The 21928-nt window shown below is 44.1% G+C and overlaps 1 protein-coding gene across 1 annotated transcript in view; it reads left to right on the top strand.

Annotated features, from left to right (window-relative positions):
* NXF1 (nuclear RNA export factor 1) overlaps positions 1-21928 on the top strand; it is a 69342-nt gene extending 47414 nt beyond the window's left edge. The window contains exons 10-21 of the mRNA XM_056527555.1: positions 1509-1618; positions 4648-4684; positions 5398-5466; positions 5549-5604; positions 12741-12851; positions 12930-12988; positions 13302-13417; positions 16037-16076; positions 17366-17438; positions 17815-17997; positions 19246-19306; positions 20841-21928. Of these exons, the coding sequence (XP_056383530.1) occupies positions 1509-1618; positions 4648-4684; positions 5398-5466; positions 5549-5604; positions 12741-12851; positions 12930-12988; positions 13302-13417; positions 16037-16076; positions 17366-17438; positions 17815-17997; positions 19246-19306; positions 20841-20879 (954 nt within the window). The 3' untranslated portion in view covers positions 20880-21928. The remainder of the gene's footprint in view (positions 1-1508; positions 1619-4647; positions 4685-5397; positions 5467-5548; positions 5605-12740; positions 12852-12929; positions 12989-13301; positions 13418-16036; positions 16077-17365; positions 17439-17814; positions 17998-19245; positions 19307-20840) is intronic.

The raw sequence follows: 21928 nt of genomic DNA, 5'->3' as shown, positions 1-21928 counted from the left end.
GTCGTCTTGGCCTAAGACCAGGGACAGGTCTACAATGACGTCTTCTAGTTGTTCTACACCAGTGGCAGATGAAGGTCACGTCCCAACTGGATGATGCAAACTTTGTGCAACAATTTTCTGTTACAAAAGATTTGAATAGGAAAATGTTGGACAAAACCAGGAATAGAACACCATGAAGAAATGTATTGGAGTGACCTGTATCGCTTGGATTTTTAACCCATTCCTGACTAGAACAGTTGCAAGACTGATATCGTAAACGTGTTCTTATGACACATAGAATTTTTATATATTTAATTTTTCTTGTATGGACAATTATTTTACACTTTTCAGGTGTTTTAAAGAGGACCTGGATAACTTTGAAAATAAAATGTGTTATTGTACCCTCTGTATAGCTTAGGGGGACTGATCACATACCCTTTTTGTAGCAGGTTGTTTCCTGAGGAGCGCATATTTAACATCTGGGGACATGTATTCAGCGCGGGCTGTGCTTTCACAAGATCCTGCTGTCTGAGTGCAGTTAGTGCTGAATACATCCTCTCCCCTCTTCACCTCAGCTACACAAAGGTTACATTCACTCAATTTTGACAATCGATGTTGTACCTATTGGCTAAATGTCGGCAATGCTATTGATAAAACTGGTCAAGCATTTGTTTGTACAGTGATCCCTCAACTTACAATGGCCTCAACATACAATGGTTTCAACATACAATGGTCTTTTCTGGACCATCGTAAGTTGAAACCAGACTCAACATACAATGTACGGACAATCCAGATCTGTGAAACATGTCAATGGCCGGAAGAACCGAACAAGCAAAATGGGCATTCACTGGTAAAACCCCTGTATTACTGAAGCGTATGCACTGACTGATGTCTGGTAGCACCCCCTACAGTACAGGGAGGTATTCCATGTTCTGTACACTTTACCTGTCCCAGGGTTAGCTGCTCCTTTGGACACCAGGTGAAGGCGACTCCATTACTTTTTTTTTAGGACACTGTGTACTGTACAGGACCCTGAAGAAGCTCCTGTCCTCTACATAGACCAGTGTTTCCCAAGCAGGGTGCCCCCAGCTGTTGCAAAACTACAACTCCCAGCATGCCCGGACAGCCTTTGGCTGTCCGGGCATGCTGGGAGTTGTAGTTTTGCAACAGCTGGAGTTCTCCCTGCTTGGGAAACACTGACATAGACAGTGATTACAGCTCCCAGCAGATCTTTCTTACTTTTATATGTAAGGATTTGCTTTGTCTATATTAGTTATCTACTTATTTTTCTTTAATTCTCCCTTTTTCCTATTTTTGGATGACCTTTCGGTGCCTTTAGAACCAATTACCAGGTTTCCATAGAGTTCTGGTCTCAACATACAATGGTTTCAACATACAATGGTCGTCCCAAAACCAATTAATATTGTAACTTGAGGGACCACTGTATATGCCTGTTAAAATGTATTGCTTTGGCAGTAAACATCTGCTTTATTGAAGCACATTCACTTTGTCATCTTTTCTGTGTACAGCTGAAAACTGAGAAAGATCTGGATAAGATAAAAAGCCTTAAACTGGAAATGCTGTGGCTGGATGGAAATCCTCTCTGCAACAACTTCAGAGACCAAACTGTATACATCAGGTCAGTCTGGCACTTTGCACCTGTTTGACTCCTGCCTGAGATTTTGTGATCTGATCGCCTGTGTAATCTAGTGGTGATGTGAAGCTAATGTGGCTTTTGGCAGACGCAGACAGGCTAAGGTCTATTAGGCTCTTCATTCAATGTAGAGGCCTGCATTGGGATTGGGATCCCGCGGGACCCAACCGAAAACACGAGGACGGTCAGGAGGCTGCTGCGGGTGGGTGGTCAGGCACTATATCTGTGTCTCCGGCAAAATCCCGCACCAGCCTCAATATAACTCGAAATGAGACAGTGACTGACTGTCTCACAGTGCCCCTCCCAGTACTGTCTCCTGCCCCTGCCACTGAGCTCAGCCTGTCCTGGAGGATCGTGTACTGTACTCTCTCCATCTTCTCCTGCCAGCCCGGTAGATTAGAGAGCTGCATCCAATGTTCACACACAGACACACAAAGGGCGCTGTGCTCGTACTCCGGCCGCAGCTGGGTGTGTAAGCGACTGCATCTCGGGGATCCTCCCAGCCAGGGCCTCTGCACTGCTATGCACATGGGGATAAGTGCCTAGGGTGCAATGCTCTGCAGTCTGCACATACCCCCACCTGTATAGGAATGTACATACACACACTGCTATACACATGGGAAGTATATGCAGAGCATTGCACCCTATTGTCTGTACACTCCTATGTTAGTGGGAGTCGGTGGGATTGGACAAACATTTTAGCGGGAGCGGACAGGATTGGACACACATGTTGAGGGTGGGAGTGGAGTGGGCGGGATTGATAAAAAAAAAATAAAAAAAAATCGGGATTTTAAAACCAGTCCCGCGCAGGGCTCTAATTCAATGTGACCCATTTTACCATTGCTTTGAATCTCGTTTTAACCCTTTTGGCCCACAAAGGATTTGGTGAGCAAATTAAGAAAATATTCTCACCATACAATATCTTAAATAATGATATTTAATTAGAATGACTGGGGTATATGGAACATGGCAGCATGAGTACGGACATGATTGTGGAGTACGGACATGAATGTGGAGAAAATAAGCTGCCTGTTTTGGGGAGTACTAAAATGTCAGCTTTCTAAAGGGCATAAAACCTTCTGTGGCTTCATAAGTTGAGCCAATAACCTGATGAGACTCCTGCAGAGGGGGCACATTTACTGACTGGCTTTATTGTGGTACATTTGGCCTTCAGTGCTGTTTAATTCCTCTCTTGAGGCTTTTAACCCACTCATACCCTTTCGTATGATATTTTAAAGTTCTATACATAGAACTGATCAATCCCTGCTTTAAATGCAGCCATATTTAATGTGACTAAGCACATCCAGAGCTACTGAACACCTGGAACACCCTTATGTATACTTTTCTTCAGACTTTTCTCTTTATCATCCTGATCGTTCCTCTTTTCCATAATACTTTTTTACAGTACATTTTCCATTTTATTTTACACTTCTCCCATGACACATTTCATTCCTCTCTTATACCACGTGACATGGCCTTTGTCAGTGTTACCATTCATTCTTCCGTGCTGCTCTCCATATCTTCCTCCTGCTCCTCCTAATGCTTGGGTTAGAGGACTCAATTATTGCCTTTCGGTCAAGATCACTTGCTGCCCCGTGTCCGCTCTATCCTTACAGAACCTGCACTCTCCGCCCTCCTTTATTTTTGTTCGTGTCACACAGTGGTTGTTTGGTCTATGACGGGTAAGTTTCCCAAATGCGGGAGCAACCTAAGGCAGACCTCATAACAGCCACGAGAAGATGAAGACTGAAGGAGGCGGGTGAAATATTAAGCCTAAATCGTGCCCACCTGTGTAACCCTCGTGTGTTTGGAACCCTCCCTGCCAGGAGGGCGGGCTGTGTGCCCATAAGAACTTAATGGGGAAAATACCTACCAATGAGCCTCTTAGCCCAGGCTATAGTACTCCCATGCTGAGGGAGAAACCCTATGTGGGTCAATGTGTGTTTAGTGTGGAGGAGTTGGAGGTCGATGGTATCTAATGCAGCATATGGGTTTCCAGCACTGGCATAGGCTGTGCCCATGGTTGTCACTGCTCTCTCTTTATTTTCCCCTTTATCTATCATCCCTTTCCACACTCTACCACATGCACCATTCTGTTCTCATTTTTTTCCCACTGGTTTTCTTCTAATTCATCATCATCATAATCATCTTCATCATCATCAATCATCCCATTGTTTTAAGTTTATCCATGTCTTCCAATGATTCTTCAGGTTGCCTCAGGTATTTGCTTTCCACTTTAAAATGACACACGTATATGGGCGCTCACTATAAGCAATGTCCATAAATGAATGTCCCGTGATGACTGAAGGAATTATACTGAATACATTGGCCAGGGATGTGGTTACGGTACCTATAAGCGTGCCACCCCTGTGTACTTGTGCCTCCTCTGTACTGTACTCATTATAGAGAGATGATGTCATGGCGGAGCCTGGGGGGAGCTGACCTTTATAGTAATATAGGCCCAGATTTATCAAACTGTTAGAGAAAAAGTGGAGTGATTTTCCCACAGCAACCAATCACAGCTCAGCTATCGAGCTCTGGTAAAGTGAAAGCTGAGCTGTGATTGGTTGCTGGGGAAAATCTCTCCTCTTTTCTCTCGCACAGTTTGGTAAATCGGGGCCATAGAGAGCAGCCTTTTCTTTGCAGATCAGCACTAACTTTGGTTATTGTGGAAAAGTGTCACTACTTTTTATACTGTGTTGCTGCAGATTGTATGTGTCAGACAATACCATGTCTTTAAATAAGAAAACATTGGAATTCAGAGCTCCTCTCCAGATGGGACAGTTTTCCTTCCCTAGTGCTTTGACATCTGTTTATCAGCAGAGATATTGCAGAGCACAAGGCTGCAATTCCACACTCCCTTAGCAAAGACAAGTTCTTCATCAATATCTGCTCTCAGGGTATTGTAAGGGGCTAAACCATGGTGGGTCTGGGCTTAATTTTTGCTGGAACTAATATTCTCTGTGTTCCCATTTATTTGTCCGTGGACCTGCGGATTTTGCCCTGGATGACAGTGCCATGCGGGAACGCTTTCCTAAACTCCTGCGACTGGTGAGTTCACTGTGTAGTATTTGGGTAGGAGTTTAAAGAGAAACTGACAGCCTGTTTACCCGCACCAAACCCAGTGTACTGGTTTATAGTGCGGGTGAACTGTTCTAAAAAGAGGGGTTACTTGCATGAATCGGTGGTGTAGTTGCAGAGTTATGGCCGTTCATTCCTTGCTATTGCTCTGCTGTGCGTAATGGAAGCAGGAAACCCGCTCCCGTGCCTTCTTGATATTCACACCCCTGTGAATTAATATGCGAATGTGTCTAGTACGTGGGAGCCTGCCAAGGTGAGCTCTCTGCTCTGAGTGGAAAGCCCTCACGCACCGGCAGTGACGTTAGCATATTTATGACAGAGGCGGGCACATTGAGGAGGCAGGGGAGTGCGGCGAGCCGACTCCCCGACTCCATTGCGCATAGCAGTGCAATAGCAATAGGAGCTTAAAGAGACATAACTCTGGCAATACTGTACTTGTTAAAGTAAATGACCCCTCATTGTATTGCTGTTCACCTGCATAGAAAGCAATATATTGTGTTTAGTGCAGGTGAACAGCCTTTCAGTTTTCCCTTTTAAGTAGTAATAGTTGGTGTTACGTGACTGGCAGATATGTAGAATTAACATATTCTTCTTCCCTCTTATTCTTGACTATTCTACCTCCGCTATTTCCATCTCCTCTCTATTTTCTATTCTCTTCTTTCTACTGTCTTTCACTTTAATAGGATGGACACGATCTTCCTCCACCAATCACATTTGATGTAGAAACACCCACAACACTCCCACCTTGCAAGGTAAGGGTCTGTTTTTTGTTTTTTGCTTTTGGTCCATTGTTTTCTGAGCAGTGACCAATAAATTGGTTGTGTCTTCTTTCAGGGTAGTTATCTCGCAACAGATGATATTAAAGCATTGGTTTTACGATTCCTTCAACAGTAAGTGGATATAGCTTTTATTTAAAAAAAAAAATATATATATATATATATATATATATATATATATATAAAAATTGTACTAATTTTTTACTGTTTTGTACACCTTTTATCTAAACTTGTTAGATGACAAAATATTTTTTTACCCTTGCATGAGCTGCATACAACATTGTAGTAAATACAATTTTATAGGCAGCTGAGCATTGGTGACTGCCCCTTGACAATACCCTTGTGCAATAATAATGTTAACAATAAAAAATAATGAAATAAAATAAATAAAAATAATAAAAAATATAATTATTATTCAAAAAGCCTATGAATCTGAGCGCTCTCCCCTCCTCTCCAGAAATCATGTACTTTTAACTGGTAATATCTCAAGAACCCTATCCAAAATCTATTGTACCTTGTTCAACCATCACAGCATTGTGTAGCAGAGCATGTTGTATTCTCACGGCTCTTACAGTTACATCTATGTTGGTTAAACCTTCTGTCCTTTACACATAGTAGTTTCCCTCTTGCTATAGGTACAGAATGATCACTAGAAAGGTCTTTTACTGACCATTCCTATATGTGTATATTGGTAAAAAGATGACTTAGGGATGATCTGATTATAAACTGAATTACTCCAAGCCTGATAACATGACTACTAATTTCTATAGAGGTATAAAGCAAAAAAGAACAAAACGGAGACAATTATATGAAAATAGCCATAAAATATATATCTTTATTAAAAATGAATTTATAAAATCTATTAAAAAAAGGCGGAATACATACATCAAAAACTAAGTAAGATTGCACTTTACTATAGTAGTAGCTTTTTAGGCACTTCATAATGGTTGTTTGCCTATTTGCGCATCCAGTGCCATTTGTGCTGCTAACCAGCCCAGTATATATAAGTATTACCTAATTGTGCAGTTTTCCAGTGATGTGTCTTCATTTTTGATGTATGCAATGCTCCTTTATATGTACAGTTTTTATATGATTTTTCTGTAAAGATTTTTATTTCTCGTTCGTCTCCATTGGGGGGGGACACAGGAACCATGGGTATATGTTGCTGACACTAGGCAATAACAAAAAATAAGTCTGCCCCTCCTGGCAGGATATACCCGCCCACTGACTCTGAGCTAATCAGTTTTAGCTTAGTGTCAGTTGGAGGCAGACACAGGTCTGGAACTTTCCAGACCTGGTCTTCTTTTTTTGTTTTTCTAGTTTTTCATGGAGTATTAGATTTTTCTCTCCTTTGTTATTTTATCTATGTTGGGGCAACAGGAGCATGGCACTGCCTGATCCCCCACTTGCTAGGAAGGGGCACGGTACATAAAGTATGCACCGTTAACACCTTCTCACCACCGACCAGCATTAGGTTGTGCCCTGGGTCTGGGTCCCCTCTTACTCGCCCCCCTTCAGCAGCCTGGCATGATGCAGAGAGGTTACTAGGCTGGTTGAAGATGTCAGAGGTAATTATGTGGGAGCTTTTATCTTGTAGGTAAGTATACCCCCCCCCCTCCCTCCCCCCACCACACCCCCTCCTCATCTTCCTTTCAGTGATCTCTCCCTGCTTGGGGCACTATTGGGGCTGTTTAGGGAATTTTTATTGTTTTTGGGAGGTCAAGTACTCAATTCCTCATGTGGCAGCTCTGTGCCCTGGTCGCGGTGAGCGGCGCTTGTCACACAGCCCTGTTTTTGGCCCCCGCTGCACGTTGCGTGCCTTCAGCCAGAGTCTGGGGCCAGCTTCCGTCTGCTACAGCAGACTGTTCTCACGGCAGCATCGGTCCTAGGGGCGGAGGCCTGCCTCTGTACGGAACTCCACCTCTGCAATTGACCTCTGCAGCTACTCCAGCTGCTGCAGGACACAGGAACCTGTGTGAGCTTGTTCCTTTTTTTTTCTGGTTTGGCTGACTTATCTGTTGGTTTTTACAATGTCTAACCTCAGAGCCGAACCTCCCACCAGTCAGGCGGTCGCCGCCCTGGTTACATACTATTTCTGCACGGGCTGTAAAACTAAACTGCCAGGGGGTTTGGCTGAGCCCACCTGTCCTGCCTGCTCTGCTTCATGTCCCAGCCCCCCTGTGCCGTCCGCCAAGGAGTGCTCCCTGCAGCGCGCGGTCTCTGATCCTCCTCCGGTTTGGGTGCCCTCTCTCTCTCTCTCTCTCTCTCTCTGACTATCTCTTATCTGGCCCAAGTTTCCAGAGAGGCGGCTACTGCTTTGAAAGTGGTCCTCCGTGCGCCCTTCTTGTTCAACCTCCTCTAGCCGTCCCACCCAGCGCCTTTACAAGCGCCCTAGGGTCATTTACTCAAACGCCTCACCTGATGGGACGGCTTCACACTGCTCTCGCTCCTTATCCCAATCTACCAGTCAGCATCTCCGGCCCGCCGTTCCAGGTCTCCTACACCTGGATCTGGTGCTTCCACTGCCCGTTCCCGGTCTCCTGGGGAACTGGGGGATGCTGACTCTTATCCGCACTTGGAAGCCGAGGAGCTGTCATCCATGGACAGTTTGGTGTCAGCTGTCAGGGACATCTTTCACCTACAGGACCTTTGTACTTCAGACCCTGCTCCAGAAGTTTTCTTCCGCCGCACTCGGCGCATTCCCAAGGTCTTCAGTACTTAAGCAGAGTTTGATGACCTACTGATTGCAGCTTGGAAACATCCTGAAAAACGCTTTCAGGGGTCCAACCGGCTGCAGGCTATGTTTCCATTTGCCCAGGACCTGGCCTCCGAATGGACCTCCCCACCTACAGTGGACCCTCCAGTCTCTCGCCTATCCAAGTCCACCACTCTTCCTCTATGCCTATCCAAGTCCACCACTCTTCCTCTGATGTGGCTTCTTTCAAGGATCATGTGGACAAGCGGATTGAGAACCTGGCAAAATTTGCTTTTTGAAGCAGTAGGTTCAACCTTGCTTCCAGCGTTTGCCGCAACCTGGGTGTCCAAGGGGTTGTCAGCCTGGGCTTCCCAACTTCGCCAAGGCGTTTTACCTGGGGATCCTCCAGATAACCTGGCTCTCCAGATCTCCAACGCTGGTGATTGTCTGTGCTCGGCGTCTCTAGAGTCCGCACGTTGTGCGGCCTTTACCTTGGGCAATTTGGTTGCTATCCGCCGCTCTGTTGCTGAAGGCCTAGAATGCCGATACAGCCTCCAAGAAATCTCTCACTGAGATGCCTTTTCCTGGTGGCCGTCTTTTTGGAAAACGCCTGGATGAAATTATTTCTGAGGCTACTGGCGGTAAGAGCTCTCTGCTTCCTCAGAATAAGGCACGTCGTGCCGATTCTCGCCACAAGTTTTCCTCTTTTTGGCCCTTTGCCTCGCGCCTGCCAGGACAAGCCAGCGGCTTCACAGTCTCTGAAGGCTCCTTCCTTCAAAGCGCGTCCCTCCTGGAAGCAGGACGGTCGTTCTGGATGTTTTTCCGCCAAACCGGGTACCTGCAAAACTACCTCTGCCTGAAGGGGAGCCTCAATCAGTCTTCCTCTCGGGTGGCTGGTCGCCTGTCCCTCTTTCACAATGTTTGGTTGGCGCAGCTTGAGGATTCCTGGTTTCGGGGCGTAGTTCCGACTGCTTCTGAATAGAGTTTGGTTCATTTCCCCTGGATCGTCTTTTCCAGTCCCGTCCTCCCTGCTCTCCTGCCCTGGCTGCGGCTTTTCAGTCGGCACTCCACACCCCCCTTGCACAGGGGATAATGGTGCCAGTTCCACCCCATGAACGTCTTTTGGGGTTTTATTCAAATCTGTTTGTCGTTCCCAAAAAAGGAGGAACGGTATGTCCGATTCTCGATTTGAAGCTCCTCAATCTGCACCTGCGTCTGCAGCACTTCCAAATGGAATCTCTCCGTGCGGTCGTTGCGTCTATGGATCAGGGCAAATTTCTGTCTTTGGTGGACATCCGGGATGCTTACCTCCACATCCCCATTTTTCCGGCCCACCAATGGTTCCTTCGGTTTGCCGTCCCTGCAGGACATTTTCAGTTTGTGGCTCTGCCCTTCGGACTGGCCACGGCTCCCAGGGTCTTCACCAAGGTCTTGGCAACGATGATTGCTATTTTTCATTCTCTTAGAGTGTCGGTACTTCCTTATCTGGATGACCTGTTGATCAAGGCTCCATCCTCGGCCCAAAATCAAGAGTCTCAACATTCAGACCCTGACCAGTTTCAGCTGGGTGATCAATCGGGAGAAATACAACCCCTCTCCCTCTCACTGTTTTTTCTGAGGCTTCTTTTCAACACCGCAAGGGCTCGAGTTCTTCCTCCGGACAAGCGGAGTGCTCTGCTGTCCGGGATTCTCCCCGTGCGCCGCCCGGAACCAGTGGCCATCCGTTCTTGCATGGCCGTGCTGGGCAGGATGGTGGTGGCCATGGAAGCCGTTCCCTTTGCTCAGTTCCGGTGCTGCCCTCTACAGTGGGCCATCCTGTCCCGATGGGACAAATCTCCTCTGTCCCTCCACCGCTGGATCAGTCTGCCCCTTGCAGCTCGCCAGTCTCTACTTTGGTGGCTCCGCTCCCCTCTTCTCCAGGAGGGATGCTCGTTTCTCCCTCTGTGACGACAGATGGGAGTATCTTCGGCGTGGGGGGGGGGGGGGGGGGGGGTCGGGTCAGGTCATCAGGACCGGCCGGTTCAGGGACGTTTGTCTCCCCAGGAAGCTCCTCTTCCCATCAATGTGCTAGAACTTTGGGACATTTTTCTTTGTCTCCTCCACTTGGAGTCGTCCCTCCGAGGTCGTCCTTTTCAAGCTCAGACGGACAACGCCACAGCAATGGCTTATATCAATCGCAGCCTCTTGACAATGGCGCAGGTGACAAGGATTCTGGTCTGGGTGGAACGTCAGGTTCCCTCCATCTCGGCGATCCACATTCCGGGGGTGGACAATTTGGAAGCGGACTTTCTAAGTCTCTCCTCTCCCGACCCCGGGGAGTGGTCTCTTTACCCGGAGGTGTTAGCAGCAATTTGCAGTGTTCGCAGCAATCTAGCTCGGGCCGTGAATGCGTTGGTCATTCACTGGGCACAGTTCGCCCTTCCTTACTCTTCCCCCAGCTTCCCCTTCTGCCCAGGGTAGTGAGGAAGCTCAAGGCGGAAGGAGTCTCAGCAATTCTTGTGGCTCCGGATTGGCCCCAGCACTCATGGTTCGCCGACCTAGTTCGTCTAGTAGCGGATGTCCCCATACAGCTTCCGGACCATCCTGGCCTTCTGTTTCAAGGTCCTCTCTGCCACCCTAATTCACTGCCGCTGTGTTTGACGGCGTGGCGCTTGAAATGGTGGTTCTAAGGGCTTGAGGTTTCTCTGTCTGGGTCATTCGCACAATGCTTCGAGCGCGTAAGCCATCCTCTGCCAGATCTACCATCGAACCTGGCGTGCCTACTTTCATTGGTGCGAGGCTTGGTCTTTGTGTCTTATTTATTTATTTTTTGCCAAACCTGCTTTCCTTTCTGCAGTTGGGTCTGGAAACACGTCTGGCGCTCAGTTCCCTTAAAGGGCAGCTTCCTTCAAGGTGTGGCTCACTAGACTCCTCCATACAGGTCCCCCACTACGCCTTGGGACATGCATCTGGTAGTCAGCGCCTTGCAGGGTTCCCGATTTGAGCCCCTCAGAGAGGTATCTCCCCGCTTCCTTTCTTGGAAGGTGTACTTTCTCATCGCTGTTGCCTCCATTCGGCGAGTGTCTGAATTGGCGTCTCTCTTCTGCCGCCTTACTTTTCTTGTCCTTCATCAGGACAAGGCTGTGCTTCGGACAGTGCCGTCCTTTCTCCCTAAGGTCCTTCCCTCTTTCTGCCTGGCCCCTCCTCACCCTAAGGAGCATTCTCTCCACAAATTGGATGTGGTCAGGACTCTTCGAGTCTCTCTCTCCGCTACCTCTTCCTTTCAGCGCAGTGATTCTCTGTTCGTGATTCCTGAAGGCCAGCGCAAGGGGCTTCTAAGGCGACCATCTCCCGGTGGATTCGTTCTGCCATCTTGGAGGCCTATCGTTCTAAAGGGAAGGTTCCTCCTTTCCAGTTACGGCACATTCCACCCGTTCTGTTGGGGCCTCCTGGGCGGTTTTTTACAGGGCTTCAGCTTCACAGGTATGTAAGGTGGCCACATGCACACATTTACCAAATTCTACCAAGTACACAGTTCCTCATCTGCTGATGCTGGGTTTGGGCGTAAAGTGTTGCAGGCGGTAGTGGCGTTGCCTTCCGCCTGATTTTTCTCTGGCTGTGTTTTGCTTCCCACCCTGGGGACTGCTTTGGTACGTCCCACGGTTCCTGTGTCCCCCAATGGAGCCGAACGAGAAAAGTAGATTTTTTTTTTTTTTTTATACTTACTGTAAAATCTTTCTCTGAGGATCCATTGGGGGACAAAGCACCCACCCCATTGCTTATTAGTTTGTTGACCTGAGGGTCTGTTGCCTAGTGGGTTTGTTCGGTTATTTTTGTCTCTGCCTTAATCGGACTTCTGTTTATATCAGTTCCCTCCTACTGCTTTGGGACTAAACTGATTCAGAGTCAGTGGGCGGGGTATATCCTGCCAGGAGGGGGCGACTTCTTTTTTGTTATTGCCTAGTGTCAGCCTCCTAGTGGCTGCAAGATATACCCACGGTTCCTGTGTCCCCCAATGGATCCTCCGAGAGAGATTTTACTGTAAGTATTAAAAAATCTACTTTTTATGGCTATTTTCATATATGTGAATTTTTTTTATTTTTGTTCTTTTCTGGTTTATATGTCATGCATGGACTTCACCATACTATGCTGAATATTTTACTGGGGCTACTTTAGCGTCATCACTTCCTTATACTTTCCCTGTTGTTTTTTGGTTAATTTGTATAGAGGCAAAATATATTCTTGTCATGAGCCTTTATGTCTTCTGATGCATCCAGTGATTCTATTTCCTGGCACTAGTCCAGTGTTTCCCAACCAGGGTACCTCCAGCTGTTGCAAAACTACAGCTCCCAGCATGCCCGGACAGCCGTTGGCTGTCCGGGCATGCTGGGAGTTGTAGTTTTGCGACAGCTGGAGGCACCCCGGTTGGAAAACACTGGACTAGTCACTAACAATAGGTTCACTGTCTACCAGTGTCACTAAGCCTTTTATGTTGGCTTTTTATTCAGTGTTGCTTATGAGCAGAGTTACTTCCCCCCCTTCTAAACATTTGTGGCCTGTGTTTTACCTTCTGCAGATATTATGCCTGCTACGACAGTGAAGATCGTCAGGGCCTCCTTAATATTTACCACGATGAAGCCTGCTGTTCACTCAGCATTCCTAGTCTGATGGGACAGAACCCATCAAGGTCAGTCATTCTTCTTCCTCCGTTTCTTCATCAGTTTTTTGTTTCCCTTTGTTTCTAATGTAAATTGTCTCCTAATAGGAGCAGCCTCGGGGAGTACTTCAATGGCAGCAGAAATATAAAAAGATTACGTGATCCAGGTAAGAATACTGTTCTGTTTTTGTAAAATAAAAAACTGGATGTCCAGCGCCAAGGTTCATGCAAAACAGATTCTTTAATGCTTAAAATGCCATAGCAGGGGTCATAATGTAACGCGTTTCAGGTGCGTTAGCACGCTTAATCGTACATAAAATAAAACCACATTTGTCTGAGTATATATAGAGGAAATGACATGGTTCTCCCAGGTGGAAGGAAATAGTGATTACTCTGTTTTTGTGTTTTTTGTTTTGACGAAAATATATTAGAATCTTATTCCTGTAAAAATAAAGCTGTTGTTTTTTTCATTTTCTTTAGGGCTCCGCTTTAAACTATTGAACCACAGACGCCTTAAAGTTGTTAGCTTCCTCAGCGAGCTCCCTCGTACGCAGCACGATCTGAACTCCTTTGTGGTAGACGTCACTGCTCAGTCTGTGAGTAGTTTTTATGCCTTATTTCTACATTGTGATATTTATATATTTTTTTTTAAACCAATTATTTATGAGTCACCTGTCCTCCTAAATACGGTTATATACCGTATATATATTCGAAAGATTGTGTTTTTTTTAGTTTTTTTTTGCCCTTGCTCATCGTGATCCATAGTTTTGACCTTTTTTGTTAAAACAACCTGTCCATGTTTTAAGCTTGGTTTCAGTTAGGGTAAGTTTAGATATGGAGGATTCCACACCACAAATTAATATACATTTTACAACAAAAGTTGCTGCGGTTTTGAAAACTACGTTTTACATGTATGAGAAAAATCCTGAAAGGATATTTTAATAGGAGTAGGGTGGTATCTCTGCATTTGGGTATCTCTGGCTCTCCCATAGGGAGATATGGAGGGGGCGTGACAGACGCCGATTCATGCGGTGGTTGACACACTCTGTTCCTAGAGAGAGGTGCCAGGGTGCCATGCAGGAGATGGCAGTCTTAACCCCTATCCTTTGGATAAGGAGATAGGTTGTACGTCATCGCACTTCTCCTTTTTATGTCGTGTTAGCAAAGACGTCAGGGGAAAAGGACATATCGGGGTAGTGATCCCTGACAAGGGGGCACAATCTGAGGTTGGTCGGACACAAGAAACAGTGGCAGAAATTACTATTATGATAAAAGAGCAGTAGATGCTTGAACCAAACATCCAATAGATGTGGGTGGTGAATCTACAATAAGAATTAATGTATTCATCCTAAGATATGATGGTCTTTATTCTTCTCTAAATCCACAGCATGCTCATTCATGTGTTGAAATGCTGTGGGATTGACCTTCAATGTTTTAAGGGGTATTCCGGTGTAAAAAATCAACTGGCTCCAGAAAGTTAAACAGATTTGTGAATTACTTCTAGTAAAAAATAAAACAAATCTTAATCCTACCAGTACTTATCAGCTGCTGAAGTTGAGTTGTTGTTTTCTGTCTGACCACAGTGCTCTCTGCTGCCACTACTGTCTGTCTCAGGAATTGTCCAGAGCATAGAGATTTGCTATGGGGATTTGCTTCTACTCTGGACAGTTCCTGAGACAGACAGAGGTGTCAAAAGAGAGCACTGTGGACAGAAAGAAAAGAACTCAAATTTAGCAGCTGGAAAGTACTGGTAGGATTAAGATTTTTTTTTTTTTTTTTTTTAATAAAAGCAATTTACAAATCTGTTTAACTTTCTGGAGCCAGTTAATATGAAAAAAAAAATGTTTTTCACCGGAGTACCCCTTTAACCCCTTAAGGACTCAGGGTTTTTCCGTTTTTGCACTTTCGTTTTTTCCTCCTTACCTTTTAAAAATCATAACCCTTTCAATTTTCCACCTAAAAATCCATATTATGGCTTATTTTTTGCGTCACCAATTCTACTTTGCAGTGACATTAGTCATTTTACCCAAAAATGCACGGCGAAACGGAAAAAAAAATCATTGTGCGACAAAATCGACGCAGTGCATATTTCGGTAAAAATTACACCTTATCATTATTCTGTAGGTCCATACGGTTAAAATGATACCCTACTTATATAGGTTTGATTTTGTCGCACTTCTGGAAAAAATCATAACTACATGCAGGAAAATTTATACGTTTAAAAATGTCATCTTCTGACCCCTATAACTTTTTTATTTTTCCACGTACGTGGCGGTATGAGGACTCATTTTTTGCGCCGTGATCTGAAGTTTTTATCGGTATGATTTTTGTTTTGATTGGACTTTTTGATCACTTTTTATTCATTTTTTTTAATGGTATAAAAAGTGTCCAAAATACGCTTTTTTTGACTTTGGAATTTTTTTGCGCGTACGCCATTGACCGTGCGGTTTAATTAATGATATATTTTTATAGTTTGGACATTTACGCACGCGGCGATACCACATATGTTTATTTATTTATTTTTTTTTACACTGTTTTATTTTTTTTATGGGAAAAGGGGGGTGATTCAAACTTTTATTAGGGAAGGGGTTAAATGACCTTTATTAACACTTTTTTTTACATTTTTTTTGCAGTGTTATAGGTCCCATAGGGACCTATAACACTGCACACACTGATCTCCTATGCTGATCACTGGTGTGTATTAACACGCCTGTGATCAGCATTATCGGCGCTTGACTGCTCCTGCCTGGATCTCAGGCACGGAGCAGTCATTCGTCGATCGGACACCGAGGAGGCAGGTAAGGGCCCTCCCGGTGTCCGATCAGCTGTTCGGGACGCCACGATTTCACCGCGGCGGTCCCGAACAGCCCGACTGAGCAGCCGGGATACTTTCAGTTTCACTTTAGAAGCGGCGGTCAGCTTTGACCGCCGCTTCTAAAGGGTTAATACCGCACATCGCCGCGATCGGCGATGTGTGGTATTAGCCGCGGGTCCCGGCCGTTGATGAGCCCTGGGACCGAAGCGATATGATGCAGAATCGCGGCGCGATCCCGCTTCATATCGCGGGAGCCGGCGCAGGACGTAAATATACGTCATGCGTCGTTAAGGGGCGAATCCCTTGAAATCTGCACGTAGTGAGTGAAAAATTCTGCTGTATATGGACCCAGCCTTACAATCCAAATGATCACTAATGGAATTTTATTTCCTTCTTACAGAACACCCTGCTAAGTTTTGTGGTGAATGGTGTATTTAAAGGTGAGTGTACTCTATATTTATTTGAGAAAATAGCTTCTATGATCCATTGTGTGCAAACTAGTGTTGATATGAATATAGTGTAAGGCTGCATTCACACCACGTTTTTGCAATACAGTTCCCGTATCAGTTTTGATGAAAAACTGTATCAAAACTTAACTGTATCAAAACGTGTGTACAAATTTTAAACCGTATACGGTTTAAAAAATGATGTCCGGTTGCATCTGTTTTTTAAAGAAAAAAAAAAGTATACATTTTAAACTTTTCACTCCATTATGAATAAAGTTTCACTTGTTTTATTGAAATTCCAAGAAGAAAAACTATGCAAAGTCAAAAACCGGATGGAACCGTACGCACATACGGTTCTGTATGGTTCCCATGGACTCCCTTGTTTAAAAAAAAAAAAAAAAAAAAAAAAACACGTATTTTGGTTTTTAATACGGTTTTTCACCCAGATCAAAAACCTTTAGTAGGCTACGGTTTTGGGTACGGGAAAAAAAACTTACAAAACCGTACAGGATGCAAAACGGACACAACCTGATAAGGTTTTCAATGGAGAGTCAATGCATACGGTTTTCACATTGAAAAACGTATACGGGAACTGAATAGCAAAAACGTGGTGTGAATGCAGCCTAAATGTGATTTATAGAGATGAGCGAACTTACAGTAAATTCGATTCGTCATGTACTTCTCCGCTCGGCAGTTGATGACTTTTCCTGCATAAATTAGTTCAGCTTTCCGGTGCTCCGGTGGGCTGGAAAAGGTGGATAGATTCCTAGGAGACTCTTTCCTAGGACTGTATCCACCTTTTCCAGCCCACGGGAGCACCTGAAGGCTGAACTAATTTACGCAGGAAAAGTCATCAACTGCCGAGCCGAGAAGTTCGTGACGAATCGAATTTACTGTAAGTTCGCTCATCTCTAGTGATTTACAAAGCCACAAATCCGACTTGCAGGACTAATATTGCACAAAAAGTGAAAGGTTATGCTGTATGTCCTGTATTGTACGATAAAACTTTAGTCGGTGCTGTTTAATTTTGTAGAGCTCAAAGTCCCCTGCTTGCCTTCACACATCCATATAGTTAAGTGTTTTCCAAACAGTGTGTCTCCAGCTGTTGCAAAACTACAACTCCCAGCATGCCCGGACAGCCTATGGCTGTCCGGGCATGCTGGGAATTGTAGTTTTGCAACAGCTGGAGACACACTGTTTGGAAAACACTGGTATAGTTGAATAATATGAGTCGCACATCTATACAAAATATGAACTGATATCTGATTTTCTTACTCCCGTAGTTGAGGGACAATCTAATGACCCTGTCCGTGCTTTCACACGGGTGTTCATAGCTGTGCCAGGCGCTGATGGGGGGTAAGTCAGAATCACCGAAACTTTATCTATAAGGTCTGTAGTGTTTTTTCCATTTCTTATTAGAATACTGCTACCTGTAGTTCACTAAAGATGTATTTGGGATTCTAAATACTTATTGTATTAGAATAGAACTACAATGTCACATACTGTCTGCATTTAGCTACAATCGCGCTTGCGCCAAATGCGCACGTCTTCCTCTACCACACGGTCATGCAACCAAATATGGCCCAAGTGTGGGTTTTTATTCATTTATTTATTTTATTTACTTATTTTTAGCTGGTAAGTGTTTGCTTTGCTGAAGATTTATTATGTTTCAGGGTTACTTTGTTATAACAATCAGTGATTTGTATTGTAAACATTTGCTTGTTGCCCTCAGGCTCCTTTTAGTGAACGATGAACAGTTTATAAGAAACGCCACCACAGATGAGATCCGAAAAGCATTTGCCACCCCAGCGCCTACCCCCTCCAGCAGCCCAGTACCTGCCCTAGCTCCAGTACCGCAAGATGTGGTGCAAGCATTCTCACTATTTTCTCAAATGAATGCAGAATGGTCTCAGAAGTGAGTTTTTTTTATTTGTTTGTTTTATGTTTGTTTACTTGTTGTATTTGCCATTAGTAAGTCATTCTTGGAACTGAAATCTGCTTATTCAGAGCAAAGCAGGAAAAGCCTTCCCAGTTTTTGAGGTAATCCATATTTTTCTTTCATTGCACAAAATATAAGAGCCGTTTTAATAAGCCCTGAAGTTGTATGTCTAAAATAAAATATAGATACACATACAGTGGTCCCTCAACATACGATGGTAATTCGTTCCAAACGACCCATCGTTTGTCGAATCCATCGTATGTTGAGGCATCCGTGCAATGTAAAGTATAGGAAGCTGTACTCACCTGTCCCCGCCGCTCCGGACCAGGTCCTCACTGCTCCCGATGCTGTCCCAGGGGCTCCCGATGCTGTCCCGCTGCTCCGGTGTCTTCTTCGCGATCCTCCGGCTTCTTCCGCAGGGTCCGGGCCTCGCTTTCTGGTGACGTTATTACGCTGATGCGCGGCGTGCGTAGTGACGTAATAACGACGCTGGAAACAAGGCCCGGACCCTGGAGAAGATGCGCAAGACACCGGAGGATCGCGAAGTCGGGGGGTTACTGTATATTAATATAATATAATGTAATGTATATGTGTCAACACAAACAAGGATAAGTTGGCCAGCACATACTGATACCGAAACTACTGCATGGACAGGTGCATGATGCTAGGCTGAATATACATAAACAGGAGAATACAGCAGCACACTTCTAGAACAAAGATACAGATAAAACATGAAATACTATATTTCTAAACTATGAAAAATGAGGTACTTAGCATACGATTTGCCGGCCAAATAGTTTGGACCATCCCATCACGATAAGGTGACCTCATTGGGATGGACCCTACACTGTGAATATGCCTCTTTGCAATCAGTTAGCAGGCTTGCAAGGTCTGCAACATCCAACACCTTACACAACACCTAATAGAGGTGGGTGGGGTGCAGGAGCCTAGATAGATAGATAGATAGATAGATAGATAGATATATTATATAATATATATATATATATATATATATATTATATTATATAATATATATAATATATATATATATATAATATATATATATATATATATATAATATATATATATTATATAATATATATATATATATATATATATATATATAATATAATATATATATAATATAATATATATATTATATAATATATATATATAATATATATTATATAATGTCCCTTTATGACCACACATCTTTCCTTACAGGTGTCTTCAGGACAATGGTTGGGACTTTGAGCAAGCAGCACAGATTTTTATGAAGCTAAAGGTAAGGACAGATTGACAGCGACTACAGTAAAATATAAATTGATGGCAGAAAAAGACCAGATGGTCCGTCTAGTCTGCCCTTTATATTATTTCCACGTTGTTCGTATCTTAGCATTGATATCTATTTATCCTAGGTATGCTTAAAGGGGTACGCCACCCCTAGACATCTTATTCCCTATCCAAAGGATAGGGTATAAGATGTCTGATCGCGGAGGTCTTGCCACTGGGGACCCCCACGATCCCTCCTGCAGCACCCTTGTCATCAGCTGCAGGGAGCGAAGTTTACTCCGTGCCTGATGACTCACGATACAGGGGCAGGAGGATCGTGACGTCACGTGGGAAATATAAAAGAAGGACTTGTACTTCTCCTTCCTGCTGCATCCACTTTTGACTTTGGCTCAAAAACTGCAGTGGCAGTATTCAAAAAAAGCCAGAAAACCTGTGTATCCTAGCCTCAGAGTGCCGGCCTTTAATTACAGCTGCCATTGCCAACAGAGGGCTGGGTCAGAGGCTGTGTAACACTTTAGATGCTGCGGTCAATAGCAACTGCAACATCTATGTAGTTAAAGGGGTACTCCGCTGGGAAAACCTTTTTTTTGTTTTTTTTCTTTTTAAATCAACTGGTGCCAGAAAGTTATACAGATTTGTAAATTACTTCTATTTAAAAGTCACTATGTTCCTTATCCGTGATCGCCAAGCGAACACGCTCCGGGGACTGATTCTAACTGGGTGCGGCGTGTAAGATCACGGGGGTCCCCAGCGGCTTGTTGGATAGGGGATAAGATGTCTTAGCGCCGGAGTACCCCTTTAAGATTGACCAACCCCTTTTAGACCACCTACTTTTACTTTTAATATTCTGGACTAGAACTTTTTCTTTTTAAAGTGGGTCAAAAATAATATTAATTATATATATATATATATATATATATATATATATATATATATATATAATTACAGTGGTCCCTCAACATACGATGGTAATTCGTTCCAAACGACCCATCATTTGTCAAATCCATCGTATGTTGAGGGATCCGTGCAATGTAAAGTATAGGAAGCTGTACTCACCTGTCCCCGCCGCTCCGGACCAGGTCCTCACCTCTCCCGATGCTGTCCCACTGCTCCGGTGTCTTCTTCGCGTTCCTCCGGCTTCTTCCGCATCTTCTCCGGTGTCCGGGCCTCGCTTTCTGGTGACGTTATTACATTGCTGCGCCGGGACGGCGTGCGTAGTGACGTAATAACGACGCCGGAAAGCGAGGCCCGGACCCTGGAGAAGATGCGGAAGACGCCGGAGGATCGCGAAGTGGACCCGGAGCAGCGGGAATAGGTGAGCTAACCTGCCAGGGATGCTTAAACGGCTATCAGACAGCAGCTTAAGCATTTTGCGCTGTCGAATAGCAGTTAATGCGATGGCCATCGCAGGTTGGGGGGTTACTGTATATATAATGTAAATTGGCCTTGCCTATGCCTTGTTGCTTTGTTAAACTGTTATATTTTTTAAGTATACATATCTGAGATTTTGTTTTTCCTTTTTGCAGGCGGAGGGTAAAATCCCAGAAGTTGCCTTCATAAAGTGACTTTCCACTTGAATCTTTCCCTAATGTTTTGCTCATTTTTTTAACTTTGTAAACAACTGTGTATACACCGTACAAAAAAAACTATTCTGGATACAAGAACCGGAGTGTGTAACTCCCACTTTATTCATCCCCAGTTTTAACATTGAAACACATCCGAAAACAGGACGGGCTACATGTGTACATATTATGAAAGATAAATGGTCTCTTATGCCCCTAGTAAGACTGAGTGATCCGCCTGCTTACTTGACACCTAAAATATGTTCATTTAAAGGATACGATGAAGGAAAAAAAAACCAGTCCATATATCTTCTTCCATTTGAGTGATTCCCATATGCTTCTCAGAATTTTCTTTTAATCTTCCATGCCAAATATTGGCTGCACCTCGGACAAATCCCGTCAACAGAGCAGTTGTGATTCCAGGAGTGAGGAACATAAGACGGCAAGTGGAGAAGGAGTTTGAAGAACTTAAGGAAAACTCTACTTTTCTCTCCAGCCTAGAATATCACTTTGGTTAGTTGGATGCATAACGCCAAAACGAAACATGCAACTTTTACTCTATATTCATATATATATATATATATATATATATATATATATATATATATATATATATATATATATATATTACATACACACAAAAACCTTCATGTCTTAGATAGAAGTGGGGATTGTGTAGACAGGATCATCTGGTTTTTGTAGAGCACCATTATGTCTTGTTTATAGTCATTGTCACATGTGCAATCTTTACTGACCTGTGTATTAAAAGAGTAGTGTAAAAAAAAAAAAAAAAAAAAGATGGAGGAATATCCCCTCGCAACTCATCATCAGAGTCCAGGGATCTCTTTCAGGGGGTCTTTGGAAGCTGATTGGGTTCCTCTACACTAGTCCCAATCTATTTGCTGCTTAGTTGTCTCCGTACAGCATTGTTCCTGATAGAACTCTGAAATCTTTGCAGTCGGTGCGCAACACATTTAGAGAATTCAGTGGAAGTTGTGTGTATGTATATGAATATAATTATATATCATTTTATATATCTATATATATATATA

Source organism: Hyla sarda, chromosome 6 (genome assembly GCF_029499605.1).
Source record: "Hyla sarda isolate aHylSar1 chromosome 6, aHylSar1.hap1, whole genome shotgun sequence".
Lineage (NCBI taxonomy): Eukaryota > Metazoa > Chordata > Amphibia > Anura > Hylidae > Hyla > Hyla sarda.
Note: the sequence above shows the minus strand (reverse complement) of the source record. Positions and strands in the feature narration are given on the sequence as shown.